This window comes from Oculina patagonica, chromosome 9 (assembly GCF_052425735.1).
Source record: "Oculina patagonica isolate OP01 chromosome 9, crgOcupat, whole genome shotgun sequence".
Classification (NCBI taxonomy): Eukaryota; Metazoa; Cnidaria; class Anthozoa; order Scleractinia; family Oculinidae; genus Oculina; species Oculina patagonica.
The window spans coordinates 25638380-25665052 of NC_135766.1; the positions used below are offsets into that span (position 1 = coordinate 25638380).

The 26673-nt window shown below is 38.7% G+C and overlaps 3 protein-coding genes and 1 long non-coding RNA gene across 4 annotated transcripts in view; 2 read left to right on the forward strand and 2 right to left on the reverse strand.

Moving 5' to 3' along the window:
• The window catches only part of LOC144665172 (uncharacterized), a 135941-nt gene that overhangs the window by 53570 nt on the left and 55698 nt on the right, over window positions 1-26673 (forward strand). The gene's annotated exons all lie outside the window — the stretch shown is intronic.
• On the reverse strand, window positions 3500-9350 carry LOC144665525 (SUMO-specific isopeptidase USPL1-like). The gene is made up of 6 exons (XM_078526756.1): window positions 9090-9350; window positions 8854-8982; window positions 6708-7135; window positions 6065-6190; window positions 5394-5554; window positions 3500-4567 (listed from the first exon to the last, which is right to left on the reverse strand). Exons 1-6 carry the CDS (start codon window positions 9195-9197, stop codon window positions 3582-3584), a joined length of 1938 nt encoding a protein of 645 aa, XP_078382882.1. The 5' UTR covers window positions 9198-9350; the 3' UTR covers window positions 3500-3581.
• LOC144665156 (cathepsin B-like) lies at window positions 12801-17457 on the forward strand. Its single transcript, XM_078526329.1, has 9 exons — window positions 12801-13115; window positions 13781-13896; window positions 14261-14376; window positions 14722-14751; window positions 15240-15406; window positions 16120-16272; window positions 16439-16526; window positions 16638-16678; window positions 17230-17457. The coding sequence occupies exons 1-9, from the start codon at window positions 12890-12892 to the stop codon at window positions 17328-17330; spliced, it is 1038 nt and encodes a 345-aa protein (XP_078382455.1). The 5' UTR covers window positions 12801-12889; the 3' UTR covers window positions 17331-17457.
• LOC144665152 (serine/threonine-protein kinase RIO3-like) lies at window positions 16593-26563 on the reverse strand. Its single transcript, XM_078526323.1, has 10 exons — window positions 26032-26563; window positions 24375-24497; window positions 22961-23056; window positions 21887-22005; window positions 21630-21779; window positions 20870-20997; window positions 19992-20174; window positions 19321-19480; window positions 18424-18702; window positions 16593-17982 (listed from the first exon to the last, which is right to left on the reverse strand). The coding sequence occupies exons 1-10, from the start codon at window positions 26237-26239 to the stop codon at window positions 17881-17883; spliced, it is 1548 nt and encodes a 515-aa protein (XP_078382449.1). The 5' UTR covers window positions 26240-26563; the 3' UTR covers window positions 16593-17880.

Consider the following 26673-nt stretch of genomic DNA (forward strand, 5'->3'; position numbering starts at 1 on the left):
TCTCAGCTAGCCTGCTGGTTTCCAAAATCCCAGCCCCAGTTCTATTTTTTTTAATTAGTCATTTCCACTCCCAGTCACCCAAATATTGTCCCATTTTCCCAGTGAAAATTTGTCCAAATCCCAGTTCCCATTTTACCCCTTCAGGCTCCTCTTTATTGGGTTTAGGAAGCGTTTTGATTAATATTGAGGCGGGAGCTATTCGGAAAATGATTCTGATGGAAGTTTTTATTTTTCCTGATGTTTAAATTTTTGTAATAATGAAAAACATTATTTTTCGGGATGGAGACGGAGCGCTGCCGCTCAGAAGGAAACCTGGGTACTAATGTCACGTACGTGACTGCGCAAGCGCGAATTTCGCGTGTTTTGCGCGTGACTCGCGCGAGTTGTCAAGACAAATAAACAAAAGACGCAGTCTTGTTGGTAGAACGCGAAGCAGCCGACGATTGTCGAAAACAAACCAATTTTCAGCCAGAAATGTAACGTGTATGATCTCACACCTCTTCAACGTGCCAAAATTATCGTGACATCAATCTCTTTGGAATTGTTCGTAAAGTATATCTGATATGCGATCAACGAACGCAAGCAGAGTGAAATTCGTTCGTTCAACGGTTGACGAAACGCTTTTTGGAGAACGCACTAAAGCAAAGGAGCCAATTCATGTTCCTGCATTTGAACCGCCATGGGTTGACACTGGAAAGACTAAACCCAAAACACCTTCTAAACCTCTGTTGTTTTACTGCCCGACTTCATCGCCACTTCGACCAACTTCTTCACATTCACAAAGAACTACTTTGAGAGGATATAAACCTGTTCATTTTTCACCAACTTACGTGGACGATTCCCTGTTTGGAAACAGAAGGACAAAGCGTTCAGATTCGCCACCGCCAACAAGTGATTGTGACCCTCCATGGGTAAAGGAGAGCGAGAAAAAACGAGATAGACCTTTATTGTTTGATTGTAATTCACGGCCTATGTTCGACAACTCGACGTTTGCAGATGAACTCGATGCGAACAGCTCTTCGCGATCGTCTTCACGAACAAGAACTCCTCAGAGTTTTCGCTCTTCATCACGAGCGAGTTCTAGAGCTCAAAGTGTAGGAAATATACCAAAATCAAATAGTAAACCACCTTGGAGATAAATCTTAAGGGTTAAATGCGTTAATCAGTAGTATACGAAATATGCTTGAATAGTATATGCACAAAATACGAGAAAGCTTTGGGGGGTATAGGAAGACTGAACTGTCTTTAACATTTTAATAATACTCGTAAAAAACGAACTATATCAGTGTGCTTTCCTTGTAATTTATAGAGAAGCAAGAGAACAATGCTGCAAGAAAAGAGTATAAATTGCAAAAATTATTTTTCCTCACAGAGCTATATATAGATCTGTACAATAGTGTGTACAATATGTGAGCCATCAAGCCACGCAAGCCAGAAATCCCAATAAAAGGCTAACCGCAAGTTACCTGTAGGCTAACCGGCGCGGAGTGGCTTGCATGACTTGTGAGCCATGCGAACTGTACAAACGAGAAATCCCTTATCCGGCAATATTAAGGCCAACTGTAAGCTACATAAGCTAACTGCCAGAGTGCCATTTAGGCTAAACCCAATGGCTCCCTCACTGGCTTGGACTTTGTCAAGGCCTTTAATAATTAGCACTGGTGACTCTGTTAAGGGGGAGGGGGGGGGGGGGTACTCCTTTTTACAGTGCAGCCCCGTATTTGAGCTGTTTTGGTCTGGAATATGACAAGATTTTGACCATTTTGGTCTGAAATGGGATGTGGTTTGTGCACTCTGATCAGCAAATTAGGTGTTAACTTCATGACTACCTGCTGTGCATTAGAAAAAAGAACAGTTATAAATAAAATATAAAATAACGCAGCCTTGTTTTTTCCTAGCAATTTTGTTTTAGTACTGACCCAAACAAAGACTGTGGAGCCGAAAAAAATAAAAACTTCTAAGAGAGGAGTCTCAAAGCCCCCCAATTGGAAAAATGCTCCACGGTCCCTGCTTAATAATTGAACCAGTAAGACTGGTCAACACGCCTAAAATACAAATGTCTGCAAATGCAAATCCCCTATGCAGTGTTAGCCTGCGAATACAGCCGCCTCTCATTCACGTCCCGCAACGAAGAGTCTTCGCGTTTCGCCCTCGTTGCGGGACGCGAACGAGAGGCGGCTGTATTTGCAGGCTAATGCAGTGTGAACTAGAAACCTAAAACATCACTTAAAACCAGTTTTACTTTTTTTGGAGAGGGTGAGCCACAAAGTGACAATGCTTTATTTACTAAAAATGAATTTCAGATAAAAATGATTCCAATCTAGTTTGAGTTGAATTTTTCCAGATTTATTACCATAATCCTTAAACAAAGAAAAAAACAAATCAAACTAGTTCAGAATCATTTTGACCTGAAATTCATTTTAAACTACAGTCAAACCTCTCCTCACGGACACCTCCCTCTCATGGGCAGTTCACTTAGTCCAAGACTAAAACATAAACTCTACCTCTGTAATATGGACGCTTTGACAATTTTTCTTGGAAATTTCAAAAATTATCTTGATTTCGGGTACGTTTTTGCCCTTTTCCGCCTAATTTGATAAAGCAAAATGGTTTTTGAGTGGAATCGTGGTTGGCTTCACTTGCCCCAGTCTGCTGTATTCAATGCTGTTTGTGATTTTGGTATCCCCACCAAAGGGATGCCAAATTCATTAGGGATTTTGGGATGGGGGTGCCTTAATCACGGGATGCCAAAATCACTACTCAAAGCACAACTCTTCAAGTCTTTCAAGAAACATACCACATTTCTCCCAGAAATTGTTTGCTCATAATCTACCCTATTTCTTATAAAATTTTTGGACCTTGAGGGTGGGCACTTATTCAAGGTGGGTACTTATTAAATTTTAACCATTTTCAGCAAGTAGTAACGGTTTCTTTGGCAACAAAACAACAAATAATGAAAAAAAAAACGTGAAGATGTATTAAAATTCATTGGGGGTAGTTTCTGTAAAATACTAAGAACACTCAGTCTTTAGGAAAGTCTCTTAGTAGTCAATTTCAATCTCATTGCCATTAAGGTTAGTTATACTCCTCTCGTCACTTGAGTTGTTTTTTTTATTATTATTTTGCAGGGAGTGGGGTTATTTGAGGCTGGGCGCTTATTAACTTTTCTTATTACTGGGTGGGCACTTTTTCGAGGTTGACCGCTAAATCGAATAAATATGGTTAACAATTGTTAAATAGTTTAAAGATCTTTCCAGCCAGGAGGTAATAATAACAACAGGGTTTTTTTTGGAAATTGGACCAAAACTGATCATCTTGAAACTGTAACTCTACTCAAAATTCCAACTCCAACTTGAAACTCAAAACTCTACATCCTACATGTAACTTGAACTCATAAAAATTATACCCTCTTTAACATTTTAGAAGTACATGTAGCTGAAATTTTTAAACAAGAATTGGAGGATATTATTACATTTACTAGAACAGTTAACAGCCAAAGTACATGTTGGCCAATCTTTTTATTACAAAAAATTACAAATGTACAACTCTAGAAATAAACAAAAAAATGATACAGGATTGTTTTACACTGCCAATAAATCAAGAATAAACTGATCTTGCTCTGCAGATAATTTCACAAAGTCCTCCAATTTGGTTTCCATTGCATTATTTGTGGTGCTGTGCTTTGAGTCTCTTGGATTCTCAAGTAAACAGTCCGGTAGCAATTGTTCAAGTTTATCTGCCAGGTCAAGTGAATCAACCTCATGGAGCAAATCTTTGTTTGTTCTATGCGATGAGCAAACCTTTGAAGACAATTTAGAGTCATTGCAAATAAGGCTCCCTTCAAGAAAATTCTCCGTCAGCCCAGCAATATTTCCTTTTTCATCATTATGTCCATGAAGGTCTTCTAGATGATCATTTGGTGATGTCTCAAGGTTGGATTGTCCTGAGGGAAGGCTTCCACATGAACTTACAGAAAGCGGACTAGAATAACCACTATCGCTCTGCAAGTCGTCAACAGCAATCTTCTTGTTTTGCTCTTTGATGTCTTGCCATGTCAAGAAAGACTCTGATAACTTTGGACTTGGAAGAGGAGAGAAGCTGCTGTCGTAACAAAGAGGTGAGTTTGGACAGCTTTGACTAACAAGTCTCTTCTTCCTTGGAATGTAGGGCTCAAATTGTCCAGTTCTTGTCTTCTGTGGTAAAACCAGCGATGATGTTCTGCCTCTTAAAGTTGAGAACATTGGGGATCTGAGGGGTGGTGAAAGAATTCCTTTGTCAATATCCTTACATGAAGTCATGGGTGTGTTACAATCAATATTTAATAAAGACATAAAGGAAGTTTTAGACATTTTCACATCTTCAGCAAGCTTCTCTTGAAAGCCTGTCTTGAGTTCTGTTTTGTTAGATTCCTTCACTGCAGTTGCTGCAGGAGTTAGCAGAGGATGTAAGGTAGTCGAGACTTTCTCCCAAGCAGCAATATGCACTTCTGACGGCAAAACATTTGGTGGTGAAGAGCTCCAACAACAGACTGGCGATTTCAAGTCATCCAATTCCATCCATCTTTTACCTGTGAGTATTGAAGGAAAAGTGAAAGATAAGAAAGGGTCAAGGTAGGAAGGTTATGTCCATTCCAATCGACCTAAGGATTGAAAACCAGATGGCTAACTGCTTAATTCTGGTAGCCATAGCATTAATAAGTAACTTGGAGGTTTGCTACACCTCCTGGATGGGTTGCTTGTCCATCACAACTTACCACCCCGTCTCCCATCCCACCCCAGTTTGCACCAACAGAACAATGATACTAACAACCTCTGCATCTTGTTTTTATCAATCAACTTCAATATTGCCCTTGTTTTGTTTAAGTCAAAGTCTTATAATTACGGCCATTTATACTTTGGTGATGAGTCACAGGGGCACAATACTAAAACCCCAGCAAGCACTCGACCAACTTCCAGGGCCCAGTGTGTGAACTATTATGCCAGCAAAACTCCCTGAGAAAAGACAAAACCTTACAAAAGCAAAGTGAAGCCACTGATTAAGCATTTTCAATGTCTCTGATGAGGTGATTCAACCTACAGCTGTATTATGCTTTATGTATGTATGTTCTGTCAATTTGAGCAAAAATTTCATGTCTTTTCCACAAAATGGACAACTGGACAGCAATTCTCAAATTCCATGTCTGTCTGAGCCCTAAAAGCAAATAATTTTTGCATATGGAATTATAATATCTACTTTAAAAAGCACAACAGCATGGAAAAAACTAATTTAACCAGCAAAACTCCACTGTTTACTTAACACAAGTCAGTAAGCTGCATTAATAAACCCCGCACACTGACATCCATAGAGCTTCAGAGTAAACAGCTTAAAATATAACAATCTTGACAGTACTGTACCTTTAGAGTCCCTTATCCAGCAAATGAAGTGATCAGGGTTCCTCTTGTATTGGATAAACTGTGTCATAACATAGCGGCCATTTTCTACTTCAAGATCAAGGTCCTGAAATGTTTCCAATTTCAAACCTTGCTCAAAGTGCAGGAAAATGCACTCAGGCATTCTGTAGAGATAAGAAATATAATTACAAATTTAACCTCAATAGTACACTTGCTTGATCAAAACACTCAAACCTCTTCTTGGGACCTGACAAAGTGTCTGCTCTCGGGAGGCATCGGCTTCAAAGATGTTAAAAATGTAGTGTTTGTAGGTGACTTGGACCAAGACCAAGTGTCTGCTTATGAGAGGTATACATTACTCAGGGGATATTGTTTTGTCAGTTTTTTTCTGAAAATAATTTCACAAGACCATTACGACATCAGGACAATACTGATATAACCCTCCAAGTTAAGACCTTTTTAGTCGCCATGGCGACTAAGTTTTTGGAGCTGGCGACTTAATTGGAACTGTAGTCGCCAGCCTGGTGACTTAAATTGAGAAGAAGGATTGAAAGAGTGAGCTTTATTAAGTGACTAAAAAATTTTTCACTGGCGACCAAACTTGAGCAGTCGGTGCCCAAATGGCCAGTAAAGAAAAAAATAAACTTGGAGGGTAGTGATAGTACAAGACATACCTGTCATATACAAGTTTACTTGTCTGTTCAGGAGCTCCACATCTATAGCATGGCCGTGTGAATGCTAGATTCTGCAAGCTGAAGTCTTTAGCTACATTTGGAAAGGTTGATATGTGCTTTTTCCTCCTTAAAGAATCAACACAGAACAAAGTCAGATTAGCATGAGCAAAATATAAGAAAGCATTGAAGTTATACAGTGATGTTGTATTGGTTTGAAAACAAATTTAATGTTGGAAACATGTTTCAAAGCATCTTTAATTCAAAGATTTGCACTTTTCTTTTACCCACAATCTAAATTTACATCCTAAAGCAGTCAAATGGCATAAACAAGCCACAAACAACCTGCACCCTTGCCTTAAATGCAACTAACAAAACTTTTTTTCAGAGATTTATCTTTTATTTTGATGATGTGATACTTGGGTTTTGTGAGATTGTGAAGCATGTTTTTTTTTTAAGATTGCTAGAGTCCACAATGTGCCATAATCATTGCATAATAAATTGTGGATATAAATTGTTAAATAAGTTTTCTTCTTCCAAATCAACTTCTCTCTACTATTTTATAACAAGTTCATTCCAGGAGAGGTAACTTACAACCCAACTGTTTAGTCAAATTGAGCCAAGAAAAACTAGGTTTGGATCTTACTTGTTAACTTGCTGATACCCACAGGCAGTACAGTTAAATTCCCATTGATAAACTTGAAGCATCTTTTCTGATAACATGTCATTTTCCCGCAACAGAAGTGGCAATGCAGTGACAGGGCTGTCATTCACTCCACGTTCGCACTTCATCTTGGGCTGTAGATAGTTCCAGACCTCCTCTCGAATGTGGTGCAAATTCTTTTCTGACTGTTCTCTGTCTGTTGATGATAACTCTTGAACCTTGTTGAATGACTCAGTCAATGTCTTTAACAGTGAGTTGACATTTTGGGGAAGTGTTTTGACAGATGTGGTCAGGGTTATGTTGTGAACAACTAACGACAGCAGAGAATGCAGCCAACACAAGGAATCGACATTCTGCCATTGTAGGAAACTTTCCAGAGATGTGGATTCCGGACAGACATTTTCAGGTTCCTGAAAAGTGCAGTATAATATATTTTAAAAGGTTGAACATCAGATTTTTCATTAACTTCAAACCTGCTGGAGCTCTGTAAGGTATTCTGTTATGAATTACTGGCTTAAATTCATGCAGCTCACAACAAAGGGGAGATGTTGTCAGCTTCTTATATTGCTCTCCAATGGGTGCATAAAGTGCAGCTACGTACTTCAATCTTCTTGCTTTATCAACACTCCAAGTTAAGACCATTTTAGTCGCCATGGCGACTAAAATTTTGGAGCTGGGGACTAAATTGGAACCAAAGTCGCCAGCCTGGCGACTAAAATTGAGAAGAAGGATTGAAAGCGTGAGCTTAATTTAGCGACTAAATTTTTCACTGGCGACCAAACCTGAGCAGTTGGTTTTTAAAAGTTGTAAAACTATTACGTGTAACCCTCTATAAATAAAGTTTGATTGATTGATTGATTGAAGGAAAAAAATAAACTGGGAGGGTTGTTTATGCATGTAAACACAGCTGGTGTTCGATTTTGCATTGATGCTTGCTTAACATGCATGAAACAGACCAAGCTGACTGTAAAATCTTTCTTTTTTTCAATTTTAGTTCTGAGAATTTGGTCGGTAATAGATCACATGAAATAATATCTTCCACACAACATTTTCCTCACATGTAATGTTGATTGACACTCTTTCCTATACAGTAGAATCCAAATTTCTACAACCTCCAAGGAAGATGAAAGGGAGAAATAGGGAGGTTCAAGAAATCGGGGTAAAAATAATTACAAAGTACTATCCAAGGGAAACAAAAATTGGTTTGAGAAATCGGGAGTTTCAAGAAACCATGGGGTTTGAGAAATCGGGATTCTAATGCAGTTGTTTTAGCATATTGAGAATTATCCCCTTCATGAGGTCTATGCTAAAACAATGTTCTTGGGGAAAAACACACAAGCACTTTTCAACTGAACAATGGGTTGAAAACTAATAGTTTCTAGAAAATGTCTTCTTTGCCAACCAATTTAACAAAATGCCCATCTGGTTATGACCTTTTCAAGACAAATATACTTAAAAAAAGTATTAGAAACTTCACAATAGAACACACTTTCCCTCAAATTTAAACAGAAATCCACAAACAGCTTTTGCAAGTTCCACAAGCAAAGTGATACAACTCCATAGTGAAATTTCTGCATAAAATACATTTATAAGTTTGGTCTCTTCTCCATTGTGTGGGGCCATGGCTCTTTTAATAAAAGACTGTAAAATTGCTAGAATATTCTATAATTTTACCCTCGTGTCAGTACAAAATTGACAAGATTGACAGATCATTGTTCAAATCCAACCTCAAGGATTTACTTATAGCAGCAAAGTCTTATTGAAAGTGTCAATTATTTTCCCTCCCCACTGATAAGATACATGTATGTACAGTGAAATTTGAAATATACATATACAACATCTGGTAAAGTTTTGGAGGAAATATTCTTTGTAGCAGTAAACTGAGTGATTTTAGCACTTACAGCAAAAAGAAGAACGCGTGCAAAGCTTAACAGTTGAAAACATTGAGCCAAGAAAGGCATGCAGCATGTTTTTCAAACTGTAGTTTTTTTCTCGACCATATTGATGCTTGAGATAATTACACAAGATATTTTCACCTGTTTCAGATCACCCGAATACACTGCTTTCTCCACTCAGCTCAAAACTTTCGCTATGAACAAGTCAAAGCTAATTAATGATAGTAGCTTACCTCTGTTTCTCTTTGTTTTAGCTTCCTTTTCCTTTTTCGCTTCAAGTTTAAGAACGAGCTGACCTCCGAAGCTTTGCGACTCACAATTAAGTTGTCGGCATTGTCGGTAATTCCAAGAGGATATACGCACTGCAGAAAAGCAAAAAGAGCAAAAAATCAGTCTCCAAACAAATCTACAGATATTAAAGAAAATGCACACAAGATAATTAGTGAAATAGCTAGTTATCAACGCTAACCTCCTTGTTTTCACACAACAAAATGGCCTCTTCCAAATTCAACTGGAACAAAACTAGCTGCTTTTCCAGGCCATTCGCCTGACAAAGTCCGCAAAAAGTTTCCGTCATCTGTCTTAGTGGTAACTAATGCAGCCGAAGCTGTCCAAACTATGATGTTTTTAAACAGTTAGCAGATCTTTATAAAGTTTGAAGGCCATGCTCTTGAAAGAGCACATGTTGAACTCGCCGCCATCAAAACGTTCGGTGTCGTTCTGAAGCCAGTACTCATGACATTACAGTAATTGCCGCTGACAAAAAGATTCCGTGCAAATTAGTTTCTTGATAGCCTGGTAACTAGTCCCTAGGCTTTCCGCTCCATTCTTGAGCCCCAGAGCCGCTTGTCCCTTGCTTGTCCCTCTATCTTTAAGTTTATTGTTATGTGTCTTTTTTTTGTTGCTGGAGCAGTAAAAACAAGCTCAGCTCTTTAAGCGAGTCCATCAAACAAAAAGGAGACAACTTTTGTTGTTGTTGTTGCTGTTGTCAGAAGGCACAAGAAAAAAATCACCCGGGGAAAAAGAAAAAGATTATTCTCGCCCTCGTGGCAGAGCAACCTGTACATGTCCCCCTTGAAAGGCTCCATTGGCTCTTAAAGAGGGACAGCTAAAGATGGTTCTGGGCACGAGAATGAGGAAGTGATTTGGAGGCAGGACCTTACATGATCCAGCGTCCAGCTTCCCCTCTCCTGTGTACAGTTGCCCGCGCCCGGGGGGGGGGGGGGTACTCCCTATCATGGCCTATACGTGGTACGGGGAGGCTCCGCCCGAAAGGGGCCTAGGGGTACCTTTCTCAGGCTTCAGGTATATAAACGGGTAGGGATTTCACCAGTTTAGGTATACGAAAGGGTATGGGAATCTGTCATTCTAATAGGTTTTTGAAAGGGCCTTTAATTCAAATATTTCGAACAGATGCAATTTATGGCTGTATTATTTCAGCTACTTGAAAATGACAAGAAAACGTCATGTTTTAAGTCTATACCATGACTGTCAGGTATGTGAAAGGGGTACCTTTTTTCATTAAAAGGTATACGAAAGCACAGGCTTTCCAAGCTCAAAAGTTGTCTTTTTGATGTGTTTTTGAGAGCCCTTGGGGCGGCCGACTCTACATGTACGTGGTGTACGTGACAGCTTGTGTATATATAGAAATGTATGGGAAAATCACGGATTCTCTAAAATCGGGTAAATAACTATCTATTTTGAAATAAAGTTTACCTACCTCAAATGTGTCGTTTACTTGTGTCTTGTGCCGAATTTGAAGCCATTCCGACGGCGACGCCATTTAGCGAAGTTACCGTAAAATTCCGGTTATAAGCCCCCCGCTTATAAGCCCCCCCGGTTATAGACCCATCAACCTGGAAACAAAAAAATACATCCGGTTATAAGCCCCCCCGGATATAAGCCCCCCTCTACCCGATGACAGTACTGAACAGGGCTAAATGTTGCTTTCTTGTGCGTTTTTAACTTAAAAACGTATTTCGATCAACACTCTCTAGGCTTGTTTCGAAACGTTTTTTTCCTTCCGCTTATAAGCCCTCCCGAATATAAGCCCCTCCGCTTATAAGCCCACCCAAAAACCCTTACGAAGTTGTATAAGCCCAGGGCTTATAACCGGAATTCTACGGTATTCGAAATCGTTGTCTCCCCTTCTAAAAAGAAGGGGAGACAACGTCGGAATGGCTTCAAATTCGGCACAAGACACAAGTAAGCGACGCATTTGAGGTAGGTAAACTTTATTATTACACATCAAAAAGTCGACTTTTGAGCTTGGGAAGCCTGTGACGAAAGGGGTACAATTTCTGGCAAAATGGTATTTAAAAGGGTAAGGGGTAAGAGGCTAAGGACTCGGGGCGGAGCGTCTTCGTACAAAACTTTTTTTGGTACCCCCCCCCCCCCGGGTGCTCGCGCCCCTTCCCCTCAGCAAAAAAAATCGAGATTCCCAATTTTTTCCTGTACACAGGCTACTAACGAATAAAGAAAAAATTGCAAGGCCGATTGAACGGTTTGGGACTGTATTGAAATTCCAATATTTCGGAAGGCACGGCCTTCCTTCTTCAGGGTCTTACAAAGAATGACTCTAAAGGTTAAACGTTACAGATATAAAATGTGGGAAATACGATACAACGCGTAAATAACAATGGTAGAAAAACAAAAACGTTAAAATTTGAAATTTGAAAGGATAAAGAGACGTTACAACATGAAATTAAAGAAGATATACATATATAATAAGATGCTATAAATGGCACTAAAGACTTGAACACCGTAAGCTAATACTATAATAACAACATGAGTGTAAATATAAACTACGAAATGTCATGCTTCATCCTTTTTTTTGTTATTTACGCGTTGTATCGTATTTCCCACATTTTATATCTGTAACGTTTAACCTTTAGAGTCATTCTTTGTAAGACCCTGAAGAAGGAAGGCCGTGCCTTCCGAAATATTGGAATTTCAATACAGTCCCAAACCGTTCAATCGGCCTTGCAATTTTTTCTTTATTCGTTATTTAGTTATAGCTGATTAGATCCTCTACAGTGAGAGGATCCGGTACTTCTATTTTGTCACGGTGGTCCTTGCAAATTCACGTTAGTTTACACAGGCTACTGTATTTTATTCTCAAGTCGACAAAAATTAGCCGGCGAAGAGAGACCCTCTTAATATCTGGGCTGGCTCTACTTTTGAGGGAGCCCTGAATGTATTGGCACAACGCGCAATCTGATTGGCTACCAAGCCAATACCGCGAAAAGCGCGCGCTTTTCATGCCCCAAAACGTTTTCGTGTTTTCAGAAGACAATAGAGTGAATTCGTGTAACCCGTTTTTTATATGTTAATGAGTCGTATAATATTCTAATGTTTGTGTACAATAAAACAATACACGAGTGGTCAGAAAACCTCAAAGAAATCACTTTAATAGTTAGACAGAAAATAAGTATCTTCGTAAACAGGACGTATCTTTCTTGAAGCACTTCAAGAACATGTTCAACCTAAATCGAAAATTAGCGGTCTGGTTCAAATCACGCAGGATTTAGTCATTTCACATTGTTGTTTTTCAGAAGATGGGAAAGAAATTTGCCAAGAGTAATAGAACACGTGCACAGCTATTTTCCTGCTCATTAAACCTTTTGTTTGCTAAACAAAAGTTGTTTGCCATCGTGATTTGCTAAAGCTCCCCATTGGATTGCTCGCGCAGAATTGTGTTACAGTCAAGTTTAATGTGTTTTTCTTTACGGGATGTTGAATATAAAATGTTTGTCTAAAATCGCAAGACAATTCAAGGCATGATAAATGTTAAGCCCCGTTATCTGTTTTGGTTATTACATATTGGTAAATGCTTGAATTTTAACCTGACTTCCACATGCAAATAATTACGATTTGTCCGCAATTTTCTGTTTTCCTGTACAGCTCATTTAAATATTACACGGCGCATTTGCATATAAAAAACGGGTTACACGAATTCACTCTAATGAAGAAATGTCAAATGTATCAAAAATGAAAATGTCTAAAGCACGTGCCTCTAACGACTTGTCACAACATTTGTTGTTGTTTTTTTTTAATTATTTTAAAGCTTGTCGCTTCGGTTTCTGTGGTGTACAGCGCAGCCAAATTTAGCAAGTGAAATACAAGCCCTCCCATAATGAACTCGTGACTTCCGAAGTGAAATTCCTTTGCCGGTCTTGTGACTTCCTTCAGTCTTGTGACCTGATAAGTTGGCTTCCATCTCACACGGAATCTTGGTACTGCTGCAGAGATCATAATCACCGCACAACTATGGCCGTGTTATTTGTTTCGCTGATTGTCCTTTTCGCCTCATGCCAGGCCAAATATTTGCACGAACCTCTGACGAAAGAAGTGGTTGACTACATCAATACTTTCACAGCTTGGAAGGCTGATCCGGACTATGTCGGCTACGATGTCGAACATTTCAAGGGTTTGTGCGGCGTCCCGTTAGACAACAAGTTTCCACCGCGGCCTCAAAAACTAGGAATCTTATCAGGTTTGATCATTAAATACTAGTGAACCTAGAATCTAAAGAGTAAACGCTTGAGTAACTTTACTATAGACCGCATTTCCACTCATCAAATGCGACTTTCTGATGCGGATTTTAAAATTCACTTTTACATTTTTAATTATAATTTCACTTTTTAGCTCTTCCTGTTGAAGATAACTTCCTAGCTAAAAACATCGCCAGTACTTCATTTTTATTCGAATCCTGGCTTTGGAGGGAGTGGAGTTGAACGTTTCGTGCATTTTATAGAAACGAATAGGGAATGGTCTCAAATCTGACGTATAACTTCGGCTAGGGAAGGAGATTTAATTCGAGAAGGGATTTTGAAAAGCTCAGGGCAAACAAACTTGGTTTAACACATTTTAAAGCAACAGGAATTATAGGATCCCCTTTCCACGTCATGTATGAATAACTTTTTTGATTCATCCCAATTTCTGCATAGTCACGATCATGCTGTTATTAATCATGGGGTACCGGTTTGGCTTTGTTTAGGATGATTGACAAGTGGAACTACATTAATTCTCATTAATTCTGATGAAACTGCAACTTTTCTTGGGTCACATGGCTACAGAGATGGAGGGGGGGGGGGTGATGTTTTGCATTTGCTATATGAGCTGTAATCGAATGTTATCTTTTGCTGTTTCCTTATTTAGAGAAGACAGATTATGAGGCAGTTCAGATCCCAGACTCATTTGACTCCAGGGAAGAGTGGTCCAACTGTCCATCAACAAAAGAAGTTCGTGACCAAGGATCATGTGGAAGCTGCTGGGTCAGTTCATTCTGTTTTGAGCAGTATTGCAATAACAGCAGGGGTGGGTCCAGTAGGTGGGATGCACCCCCCCTCCCTACCCCGTTATTGAGCAGTTGAAATGAAGGAATATTGAATGTCTTATTTTACAATCTTAACTTTTTTATGTTTTTTTTGCAGTGACATTTTTTGTAGACTAGGGAAAATGAAAATTGCTTTGAGAAACGGGGAGGTTTAAGAAATCAGGGGTAAAATTACAGAGAAGTTCGATCCAAGTGAAAGAAGAGTTGGTTACAGTTTAGGAGTTTCATGAAACCGACGGTTTGAGAGCTCGGGATTCTACTGGCACACTACTTTATAGGCTGACACTGTAATATTTTTTTAGGCATTTGGAGCTGTGGAGGCCATGACAGACAGATACTGTATCAAGTCAGGTGGCAAGCTCACGCCTCACATTTCTGCTGAGGATTTGCTTTCATGCTGTAGTGAATGTGGCATGGGGTAAGTGGAAGTTCATTGGGGGAGTCGGGGTGGGGAGCACTGCAGTGAAAAACCCAGACCTTGAATTCGGAGATTGTCATTAAAACTGTCTTTTACCAAAAATAAGGGAGGGGGGTGGACCCTGCCTTTATTTCTGCCACCACACTGTTGCACCATCCAAAACACAACTGTTATGAAACTACAGACCACAAGAATGAACAAATTCGTTTGAAATTCTGCTTTATGTAGGACTGGTATAAACAGCTGTACATACACCTATGTCAATTATTAGAAGTGCATATATTAATTTGTTAAAGTGAGGTTCCAATCTTCTTGTTCTGAATTTGGATTGTTTTTAATTTTTAGGTGCAATGGAGGATTCCCTGAAGCAGCATGGTAATTAATGCATAAATGTGTTACCCAGTTAGTAGCCATTTTCACAATCAAAACAAAAGCTCAGTATCCACTTTTTATGCTTTGAAATACACACTTTCAAACAGGAAAATTTTCAATCTTATGTATAATATTTGGGAGCTACAATAGTTCAGAGCTCACATGTTACTGTAGACTGTTCACAACAGCTCAGCCTCTCTCACCATTCTTTCCCCATGCTCATTGATCAAAAATATAAGAAAAAATAAAGGGCTGTGAACAGTCTAATGTTAGCGACCATCAACGAGGAGTTAGAGAAGTAGGTGGGTGAAATTGCAATGTTTGACTGAGTGAAGGGAGACCACTTTTGTTTTGAGTTATCAGTAAGTACAAGAAATTGAGGGTTTAAAAATTTAGGTTCCATTGTAAAAATTCATGGAATTTGTTGTTTAAGCTTTGTTTTATGTGTTCATGACAGAGCTCTGTAAGCACTTTCTTTTGTTCTCGTACAGGAATTACTGGGTTCACGACGGACTTGTTACAGGGGGACAGTACAATACACACAAGGGATGTGAGCCGTACGAGATCCCTGCATGTGATCACCATGTGAAAGGACATCTCAAGCCCTGCAGCAAATCAATTCTTCCAACACCTCCATGCAAAAGAAAGTGTGAAGCAGGTAAATACTGTGACGACAAAAATCCAATACAGTTTGTAATAACAATATTAAATGCACACTTGATTCTAATATTATTATGCCATGGCACCTCTGTGTATTTCGTTGCAAATGTAACTCAACAGTCCGATTAATCAATCAATTTTTTAATGTAACAATGCGGGATGAGGTTGCCCTCCATATCCAATGTCCACAAACCTACCTTATTACATGAAATTTTGGCGTCACGTTAATTTAGCGATTTTGAAAAATCCATATTTAGCGACACTTTAATTAAGCGATTTTTCGTAAATTTTGCAACATAAGTCACTTAATTTTGGCGATTTCACAAGCTGAAACTTTTTCTTTTCAAGCGAATTCGAAGAGTCCATTTCAGTTGTGAAGTTGAAATGACCAGATTACTGAAATGCATACACGTAGACATCCGATACACGTCATAATGGACCGTAAAATAGCGTGATCGTGTGAAACGGACCAGATGGCGGAATTTCATATTATACTCACTTTAATTTAGCGATGATTTAAATTTAGCGACACTTAATTTTGGTGCATTTTAATTTAGCGATTTTTTGAAAAATCGCTAATATCGCTAAATTAAAGTGTCGCCAAAATTTCATGTAATAAGGTAGTCTTTTTTTTGTGATTTGATTTTGACATGACAACCTGCCACACATTTTCCTCCTGCACTGTACTGACTAATATTATTCTGCCAACAGGGTACAATGTTACTTACACAGCTGACAAGAGGTATGGCAGCAAAGGCTATGCCGTCAGCAGTGAAGTGGAGAAGATTCAGACAGAAATCATGACAAACGGTCCTGTTGAGGGTGCATTCACTGTCTATGCTGACTTCCCTAGCTACAAGAGTGGTAAGAAAAATCAATTCTCCTAACTCACAGCATTCTCTTTTTTTTAATGCTTGTTTAGAGAATTCAGTTACACATCAAGTCAAATTATTTCCTAGCTGACGATTTTGTTTATTTTCATCTCCTGCCAGTGTGATATCACATTTATATATTATGTTTTTGTCTCTAGGTGTATACCAGCACACATCTGGAGCTGCTCTCGGTGGACACGCCATTAAGATCCTAGGCTGGGGAACTGAGGGAGGCAAACCTTACTGGTAACAATATCATCATGTCACTAAATGTCACATTATATGCACGCTTAAGGTGCAAAAATTTGTCAGTTTCATTATCATCATCATTTATTTTTTTTTTCATATTTTTGTCAGGCTTGTGGCAAATTCCTGGAATGCAGACTGGGGAGACAAAGGTAAAATGTTAAATGCTTGGGAAATCTGTTGAGTAGAAGATGGCAAAATGCTTAAAACTGGTAACACTTCTGATCGTATATTCTGAGTGCTCTGCTACCTGAACATACAAGCCCTCATGAAATTTATAATTTTGAATTGAGGCACTATAATTAATTGTAAGAGAATGAGGGACCGGTCATTATAAATTTTAGAGGATAGGCCGTTGCAAATAGGTGGAAGGTCAATGAATTTTATGCAGTGAAAAAGGAGGGCCATTTAAATTTCTGCACCCATGCTAGGGGCTTTAAGGGAAGGGGGGGGGAGGTCAGCCAAAAATGTGCTTCAATAAGGGGAGGGTCAGGAGAATTTGAACATGACAAGCCTCATTTGCACCAGCACCTCACCCCCTCCCCCTCGTGATTAATAATGACCAGTCCCTGAACTTGATTCCAGTGTCACTTATAACTCTGACTGCCAGCAGCAAGGTGGCTATGTTATAAATAGACACAGAAAAACTATCAACCAGTTCTTTATAAAAACTAAGAAGCTGCATGTTGTTTTCTACCAACAGGCTATTTTAAGATCCTGCGAGGTTCAGATGAGTGTGGTATTGAGTCTGGTATTGTTGCTGGCATACCAAAGGTGGAAGAAGAACCATCCATAACCGCATAAGCTTATACATCAACATAAAATGTATAAAAAATAATTGGTTGGCACTAATTATTTTGTAACTGATTAATAAAGTAAAGAATTAGTGATTGTATAGCTGCTGGATTATCAATAAAAAGTGATTGTGCAATATTGTTGTCTTTTGTGTGAAACTAGCCTGCAAATACAGCCACCTCTCTACACTCCGACCAACTCATTGCATGCGGAGGAGAGAGATCTCTACCATCTGAATGCAACAAGCGGGTCGGACCACAGCAAGCAAGTATGAAACCTAAAATGGAAAAAGGCCAACCAAAGAAACTGAAAACAGTTACATGTAATTTCCTCTTGACAAAATAAATGAAGTATTAGAATGAATAATTGTATAAATTACATTCCCTCTTGTGAAGCCACCAGTTTTAAAGAGAGAAAATGTTGTAGAGAATAAAGAGTACTAAATGTGAAAATATAACAGTAATGTTAAAATATGTAACAATAAGGTACATATAAATTAAAAGCTGTCTGGTAAAGAGGTCTTAAGTGAGAGGTATCTGGTTTGGATTTATCAAGTTCATCAAGATTGAGAAGTTGTCTTGTTGAAAAAGTAATCAAAATCATAAGGCTCCACATTTTTTCTTCCTCCAACTGAAAGTTCGTGCCTTTCATAGGATTGAATCTGGAAAGGAATTAAAAATAAAAGGGGATGAACATCAAATAAACCACTGTTTACAATGAACATAATATATTTGGAACTTATCTTTTAACAACAAAATCCCATGAAGAGTAAGAAGGTATGCAAACGAGGCTTAAGGGTCAACACATCGGTTGAAGCAATGCAAAATGGCCATTTTGCCTCGTTTGTATGTCAAACCGCTGGGAACTGCAATAACAGCTAGTGAAGGGTCCCCCTATAGGCAATACTCCATTTGCATGGTATCCCTAGGTAAAGTTTCCCTACAGTTAACACCCCCTGGGCAAAGTCACCCTGTAAAGCTGAGCAACTTTTCCTTATAAGCAATACTTCATTGTCCCATATACAGTACATAAACCTGGATACATAAAGGTGGGAGGCAAACTCTCCAAACAAAAAAGGCATTATTAAGAGCATCTCATTTACCTGAGAGAGAAAGTCTTGTTCTGTGCTAGGTGTGATGTCCAGTTGTGTCACTTTGTTAAACAACTCAGGAACTGTTAAAACATCGTTCACTCTGCACTTTGTGAAGAACTCTACCACGTTTGTGCAGTCTCTATAGAGGAACTCCAGTGCATGTGGATGGAATGGTTCAACAGACTGACTGACGTCTATGAACCATACTCTGTTGTCATGCCATAGCATGTTGTACTCGCTCAGATCAGCATGGATCAGTTTACATTTCTGGTACATGGTGCACATCATCTGAAAACATCAACATTATTTAAGTAACATAAAATCATGGCTCAACAAATTGCATGATCTTATTAGTTGAATTGGGGGGCACAGTGGCCTAAAATTGCACTGGATTCTGGGTCAAGTAAGCCGGGTTCAAGCCCTGGCTGGGGCAATCCAGGATTTTCAGAACAAGCGGACAACTGCCGGAGTTTCTCCAGCTAGTTGATTATATGTCATCAGTTACTCTGGTTTGCATCAGCTCACAACAAATAGCTTGGTTTTGCCTCTCTTTTCGCCTCACTTCAAAACATTTTGAAACCCCTGCAGTGCAATGTGTTCTTGGGCAAAATACTTTATCCTCACTGCACCTCTCTCTGGCAAGTTGCATAAATGGGAATTTAATGCTGGGGGATACCTGGGATGAACTAGCATCCCATCCATGGGGGGTGGGGGGGGGGATACTCCAAGTCACTTCATGCTATGGGAACTGGGATAAGCTCTGGCCTGATGGACATAGTTACCTTTTACCTTATAAGGTGAATGAAGATATTATACAGCGATGTGTGGATACATTTTTGACATCACTTTACATGCCTTAACTACATAAAAAGAACTGTACATGTATGTAGGTGATAACTCAGTTACCTCAACACACTGTTTATAAGCCTGCTGTAACTGACGTGAAGACAGAACAGCATCTTTCAGTTTAGGTGCAGGTTGTTGATTTTTACCAATGAAACTCATCACCAGAATGTGTTTCTTCAAGAGAGCCACAGAAGGGCATGCAATTCCAGCTTTCTGCATCCTGTCAACAATTAACAGCATGTGTTATTGTTACATTAATATAATGCAGAGCATATCATCAGTTTTTGATCTCTAAATAGATATTGAGTCAATGGATTTTAACTTGCACACTATCGCAAGATCTCTCGTACATGCTTATCCCCCTCACCAAGGTATTGAGCAAGAAATACTTCAATTTTTTCCTTATTCAAGCAATGCATGTTGGCACAAATGTGTTGTTCCAGAAAAAATTCCATACCGAGGATTTTTGGTTTGAACTCCCAGCTACCATTCTTCAATTCCAGTTCCATCTCAGAATTTCCAACAACCTTCCTTATAGTGGGTGTGGATATTTACTGGAACCAAACAATGAGGGACTAATGCCACTATCCCTGACAAAATCCAAGAGCCCAACTCTTTAATTAGCCCACCTTTAATACTTAATTTTAAAATGGGCCAAGCATTGGTAATCAATTTAGGTTTTGCATATTGATCACCAAGAATGTATAAACAGCAAAAAAAAAGAAGCAAACCTGCTGAGATTGCACATTTCCTTCTCTGCCCAGAGCCTGATGATTTTCCTGGGATTCTGTTTGCTGAAGCGATCTCTAAATCGATGGTCATCTTTGATATAGCGATCCCTGGTCTTGAATTCATTCAATGTTGTTTTAAATACTTTCACTGCACACTCCTCTGGCATTGGCTCTTCTTCTCTCCTTTTCATTTGAAAATAATGCAATTAATATATCAATGTTCAATAATAATTTAATTTAATTTTTGGCACGTAATAAGACCTTCAGGTTTTAGTACATGCCTGATTTTTTTGCTAAAAATGCTTAATTCTGTTGATTAATAGGTCATTGGAGGCCTCTTCATTAAATATTTTTATATCATTATTATTGTACAGGGCTGCAAATAATTTTTTTCACTTGAAAAGACATATGTCCTACTAAGGCACCATCTTGGTCGGACAAAACAAAATTGTGGTCGGACATCACCAAAAACAAAAGGTTGAATTTTTTTCATTGTTGTGGTAATTAAAAATGATTTACGATAAAAAACAGAAAACCGGACATCAGATCCGACCACACTTGGCATTTCGTCGCACATGATCAAATTTTGGTCGGCCAATGTCCGATGACCGACTGTTATTTGCAGCCCTGTTATATATAGTGTGACTGACATTTTGACAACCTGAGCGGAACTCATCATCGGGGTTAAGTGACTCTGAAGATGACTCCGCTCAGGTTGTCAAAACCTCAGTCACCAACAACAGTTCTTCTCAGAACAACTCTCACCCAAACGATCACACTATACGACCTTCTGATACTTTAAAAAAAAATACGACCTTTTGATACTCCTGGGTTCAAACCATTAAAATTTACTATAACTGTTGATTAAGTTTACAAACCTTCCTCCATTAGCATGGAACACACATGCTTCTTTTCCTGTACTGATGCAGCCATTCACGGCTTCCAGTACTTCTCCATTCACCAGCTTGTACAGCATCAGGCGGGTCTTTGGATCTAACACTTGTTCCTGTAAACAGACACAATCCATGAGTTTAGCACAGTCATTAGTACAATGCAACCCATGCCAACCAATAAATAAATGTACGGCCATTATTTTTGCCTGGAGCCTGGTGGCTTTTAGTTTATCTAGCCTCTCTGTGCATAGAATGCTTGTCCACTGCTGGCAAAACCATTTGTGTTCAATTTCTGTCCCCTTCGCCAAACATTTCTTTGGGATCCTGGATGTAAATAATGCGCAAAAGGCGAAAGGCGGAAAAAATAACCACCTGAGGACTGAGGATATTTCCAGCTAAAAGACTGTGTCTGGTCAGATCTTTCTTTTATTGTGACTGAAATTTTCCGCCTGTAATCAAGAAAATTTCGCCTGTTGGAAATCTTAGCTACATCCCTGGGATCACTTTTACACATTAGAAATCAAAACCCACCAAGCTTAAAACATGAAGGTCCATTTTCCATATAAAATGCTCCATCAATGTTATACATAACATTTTTACAATTCTTCTCAGGAGAAGAGTGACCCCTTCATTCTCACAACCTGCCTGAACAGTTATGAGAAATATGAAGATGGTCACTAAGTACTGCTTAGAAAGCAAGCCTAAAGTACAGTGTACCATGTACAGTTGGAAAGAGTTGACTTACATGTGTTGAATGTTCTTTCTTCTCATGAAGTCGAGCACTCTGCCTTTCCTCGCGGTAGGAATGTTGCTTCAGAGTATTGAACACACTGTTAGATAGCTTGAGATCCAACTCTGAACTGCCCACATCACCTGCGGCAAAACTTGGTGGAAACTGTAAGAGAAGCGCAACACAAAATAAAATGTAAAAACATTTTATAAACAGGTGCACAGCTTGTGCCAGTAAAATGGAAGTTTCATATGTCAAAACTCAAAATTTACCTTTTCCAGAATCTTTACATTGCGTCGCCCACAAACTTTTGAATCGTGTTTGGTGATTATCTCCTTTTTCTTGCCGCTGGGAGATGGTTTAGGTGGATCCTTAGTGGGTCCAGGAGGATCTGTTAAGACATGTATCAGGAAAAAAGTTAAGAATAACACATAAAATTAACAACCTTAGCATGTGGGATTCATGTTTCTTAAGTAACAGATATGCTACAGAGTAACAACACTAGACATGGTCACTTTCATGTTTGGTTGATTCATAAAATAAACCTGTTTGGGGATGTTCAAGGGGTGGGTAGCAGCTATCGCGAGGGAGAGAACAACAGAGCAAACAACAGGAATGATGCCCCTTACTAAAAAAGCTGTTTAATGGTATACCGTATTTATTCAATTAAGCGCCCTGGGCGCTTATTAAATTTTTGGACTTTGAGGGTGGGCGCCTATTCGAGGTGGGCGCTTATTCGAGGCTGGGCCCTTATTAAATTTTCACCATTTTTAGCAAGTAGTACGTTTATTTTGCAGGAAAGCAATGTATAATAACTAAACATGAAGGTGTACGAAAGCTAAATTTTAAATGTTCATAGAAAGTTTCAGTAAAAAAACAAAAAAAACTCGGTCTTCGGGATAGTCTCTTAGTAGTACTTAGCCAATTTTAATCTCAAATTCAACAACAATCAAAATTCCCCTTGTGCCCTAATTTTAGGGGGGTTGGGGGTGGGCGCTTATTCGAGGTGGGCGCTTATTCGAGGTTGGGCGCTTAATCGAATAAATACGGTAATATTAAAAATTAAACTGCTGGAGCGATCTCTGGTCATAGCTTAAAATATAAAAATGGTTTAAACAGATCTAAAAAATATAAAAAGGATACTCTAAATTTTTTTCGATCGCCTTCTGCGGCCTTCTTCAGAGAATGATGGATTTTGCAAGGTTCGCAGAATTCTAATAAAGTACATTGACGTTATTGTTCGTTGCCCCCCTGGGGGCACCGGACTTAGATCTGTTTAAACCATTTTTATATTTCAAGCTATGGTATAATATTTATTTTATGTTATCTAGTATGAGTGTTCTTACCTAACCCCTCGTCATTCCACTCGTCTGAATCTGAGGAACTAGAATCTTCTTTTAAGACTGGATGGACATTACGAAAGTTGTCAAACGATACAGACACTGAAAAGAACCAAAACAAAAGACACTAGAATCTTCTTTTAAGACTGGATGGACATTACGAAAGTTAAATTAAAATTATTCACTGTTTTTCGGGATCTTTTCCGAGGTTAAGAATATTTAAAATTCGACGTTTCGATCAGTTTCACTGATCTTCTTCAGGCTGTTGTTAAAATGACAATATGGCGGGCTGTTTCTCATGTTCAGCTCGTTAACCGCGCCAATAAATCGTGACTATTACACAAAGTGACTATTACGAAAGTTGTCAAACGATACATACACTCAAAAGAACCAAAACAAAAGACACTAGAATCTTCTTTTAAGACTGGATGGACATTACGAAAGTTGTCAAACGATACAGACACTGAAAAGAACCAAAACAAAAGACACTAGAATCTTCTTTTAAGACTGGATGGACATTACGAAAGTTGTCAAACAATACAGACACTGAAAAGAACCAAAACAAAAGACACTAGAATCTTCTTTCAAGACTGGATGGACATTACGAAAGTTGTCAAACGATACAGACACTGAAAAGAACCAAAACAAAAGACACTAGAATCTTCTTTCAAGACTGGATGGACATTACGAAAGTTGTCAAACGATACAGACACTGAAAAGAACCAAAACAAAAGACACTAGAATCTTCTTTTAAGACTGGATGGACATTACGAAAGTTGTCAAACGATACAGACACTGAAAAGAACCAAAACAAAAGACACTAGAATCTTCTTTTAAGACTGGATGGACATTACGAAAGTTGTCAAATGATACAGACACTGAAAGGAACCAAAACAAAAGGCACATGTAAGACTGGATGGACATTACGAAAGTTGTCCAACGATACAAACACTGAAAGGAACCAAAACAAAAGGCACATGTAAGATTTGTGCACTTCGTTCAAACACAAGTACGGTGAATTGTTATGTTTGTTGCCCTTACAAATTTGTACAGAACTTTGTTGTTAATCATGTCAAATTAATAATTATATTATTATTAAAGGAATGTTCATTCAGAAAATATGCTTTTCCCATAACTAATGTTTGTGGGTCTCGCCATTTCAATAATTTCCTTCGCAAGGCTTAGGAAGTCTCAGGCTCACAGAAAAGATGTAAGCCTTGCATGCAGTCTCCCAAAGTCTTGAATTTGCTGTTTGCCATTCATATGGCAGAGAGGTACTGATGGTTTGACCCAAACTGGGTCAAATCAAGACAGTCAACAGGGTTTGGTACTCTATCACTGTACATATGCATCAAAATCAGTGGAGATGGGTTAGTAAATGTCATTTGTTTCACATTTGCCAATTTACAGGTGTAAATACCTTTGCTTTCCCCATTGTATCTCTTTTCCATTGAATCAATTGTACGATCATACTCTTTATCGTACTCTAGCTGAATCATCTGCGCCAACAGAAGATCATTTTCAGTGTCTGGACTTGTGCCTGCTGTAAAATCAAAGCAAAGCTTTAGTTTTAACCAAACACCAAAAGAAAACACAATGATCTATCCACCGAAGCAATGATCTGTAAATTAAGTCTTATCATTTTAGTGTACGGTGATTATCAGGTCAATAACAAAATTTGTGAAGACTGTAAACCTCTAAAACTATACCATGCTGACAGCCTGTTAATAGAAATGCCAAGTAAGGGAATATCCCCCTCCCCTGCCCCCTAAGTAATATTTAACAACTATTCACCAAAGTAGAAGTGTCTAGTGGTGGATATTTACCGAGCCTCAAAGCTGCAAGGTAAATATACACCACTAACCACCGACACTGAGGTAAATAGTTGTTTTAGTGGCCGCGGCCGCACTTGGCGAGTTAACCGAGTTATTTCCAATTAATCAATTAAAATTAACCGGGTCAAAAAAATGTCAGTGCGGCCGCGTATTTGAAAAGTTAACCGACTCTTAACCAGGTTAGTGGTTTCCATGGAAATTAATCAAAGAACAATGGATTTTTTAACTGGGTTAGATAATTCTAAACTACCTTTCTGGGTCGTTTTAACCAGGTTAGTGGTTGCTTATCAGATTCAACTATTGTTTTATTTGCCAAATGTGTCAATCATCTCCATGTAAGAGAAGATATTCTTTTCCATCACATGCAAACATGGCGTTTGGACACAATTTGTGGCTTAATTCTATAGTTTTCCTTGCTATTAGGAAACTCTAGAGCCACCAGAGAAATGCGGATTATTTGGCTCAGACAGGGCTCTCATGGTTTCTGATGATCCCTTCCGTCTCTTCGCCGATTCCTTGGAAAAACGTGCACTTGAAGGTCTTGAAGGCGATTTTGATATGGGGATGAGACTTAAAACGACTGCTGAAGATCAACATATTCGAAACAACTGGGCTTGAAATTTGCGTAGAAGGCATTTGGAAGAAATAGAACATTGTAAGCCGAGAATGCATTGAAATAAACCTTTTAGCAGGAGAAGAAATAAGCAAGTAATAGAATTATCATGAAAACCGGCCGTTTTTGCTTTTTTTCAAATAGCTTAATCATGACATCACTTCAGTCTGGTCTGATCGTAAAGCAGCCACTAAAAATATTTAACCGAGTTAGTTAGGGTAACCGAGTTAAGTTTTGTGGAAATTTTTAACCAGGTTTCTAAAAAATTAACCCAGTCAACTCTCCAAGTGCGGCCGCGGCCAGTATATACTAAAACAGTGAGATAATACAACCCGAAAGGATGATTTCTGACTAATTTATTCCAGTCAACAACTACAATTTTCTCTTGCATGTTGCTCGGAGGTGAATAGCAAAGGATATTCGGAGTTTGAGTAGCCAATCGCCGCATGTCAAAAACGCTATCCACTGTTTTAGTATATACTTACTATAATTAAGCCAAGCAGTTCCAATGTTTGAGTAACAACACAAATTGAAAACTGCTAGAGAAACCTTACACACATATATCAAATATGAAATCTTAAATCAAGGCAAGATTTAACTTCCGAGTTAGCAAAACGTTACTTCTTTACCTTCAAATGTGAGTCCAGAAGGATCTGTACTCGGTTGAAGATGATAACCAGCTAAATAATCTTCTTTAGCTTGAAGTTCTTTGGCTACTTCTTCGTCCATAACAGAAGCCAGTGAACACGGTGTGACTGTTGGGCTTTTGCCCCAGGGACTTTTAGTTGGAGTATTTCCAACAGGAGTATTTACAACAATATTTTCCGTTATTTCCATAATTTAAAATATTCTTTTTTACAATTCTGTATAAATATATTAAACTTAATTCAAAATTTCTTTTTTGATTGTCGAAAGGAAAAATACGTACAAAACTATGAAACAGGTTATGAGGAGAACGAATACAAATCTTGTCTTTTCTGTGCGACAGAAATTGGATATTACAACACGTACCTAAGCAATAGATCCGTATAAAGTCAGAAACCTTGTTAGTAATCTGGTTACTGTGAAAGATAGGGCTGAATAGTGTGAAAATCGGTCAAAATAGCTTGTATATAAACCAAACCAGATTGCGATGAAGTGAAAAGTTGTGGTGCAATGGGACGCGCATGCTAAATTATTGTGTGTTTTCTGACCACGTTGCACAGGACACCACCCCGCTGACGCATCTTGCACAGGACAGTCCTTAGCCAGCAGAACACGCGCCCAATGCA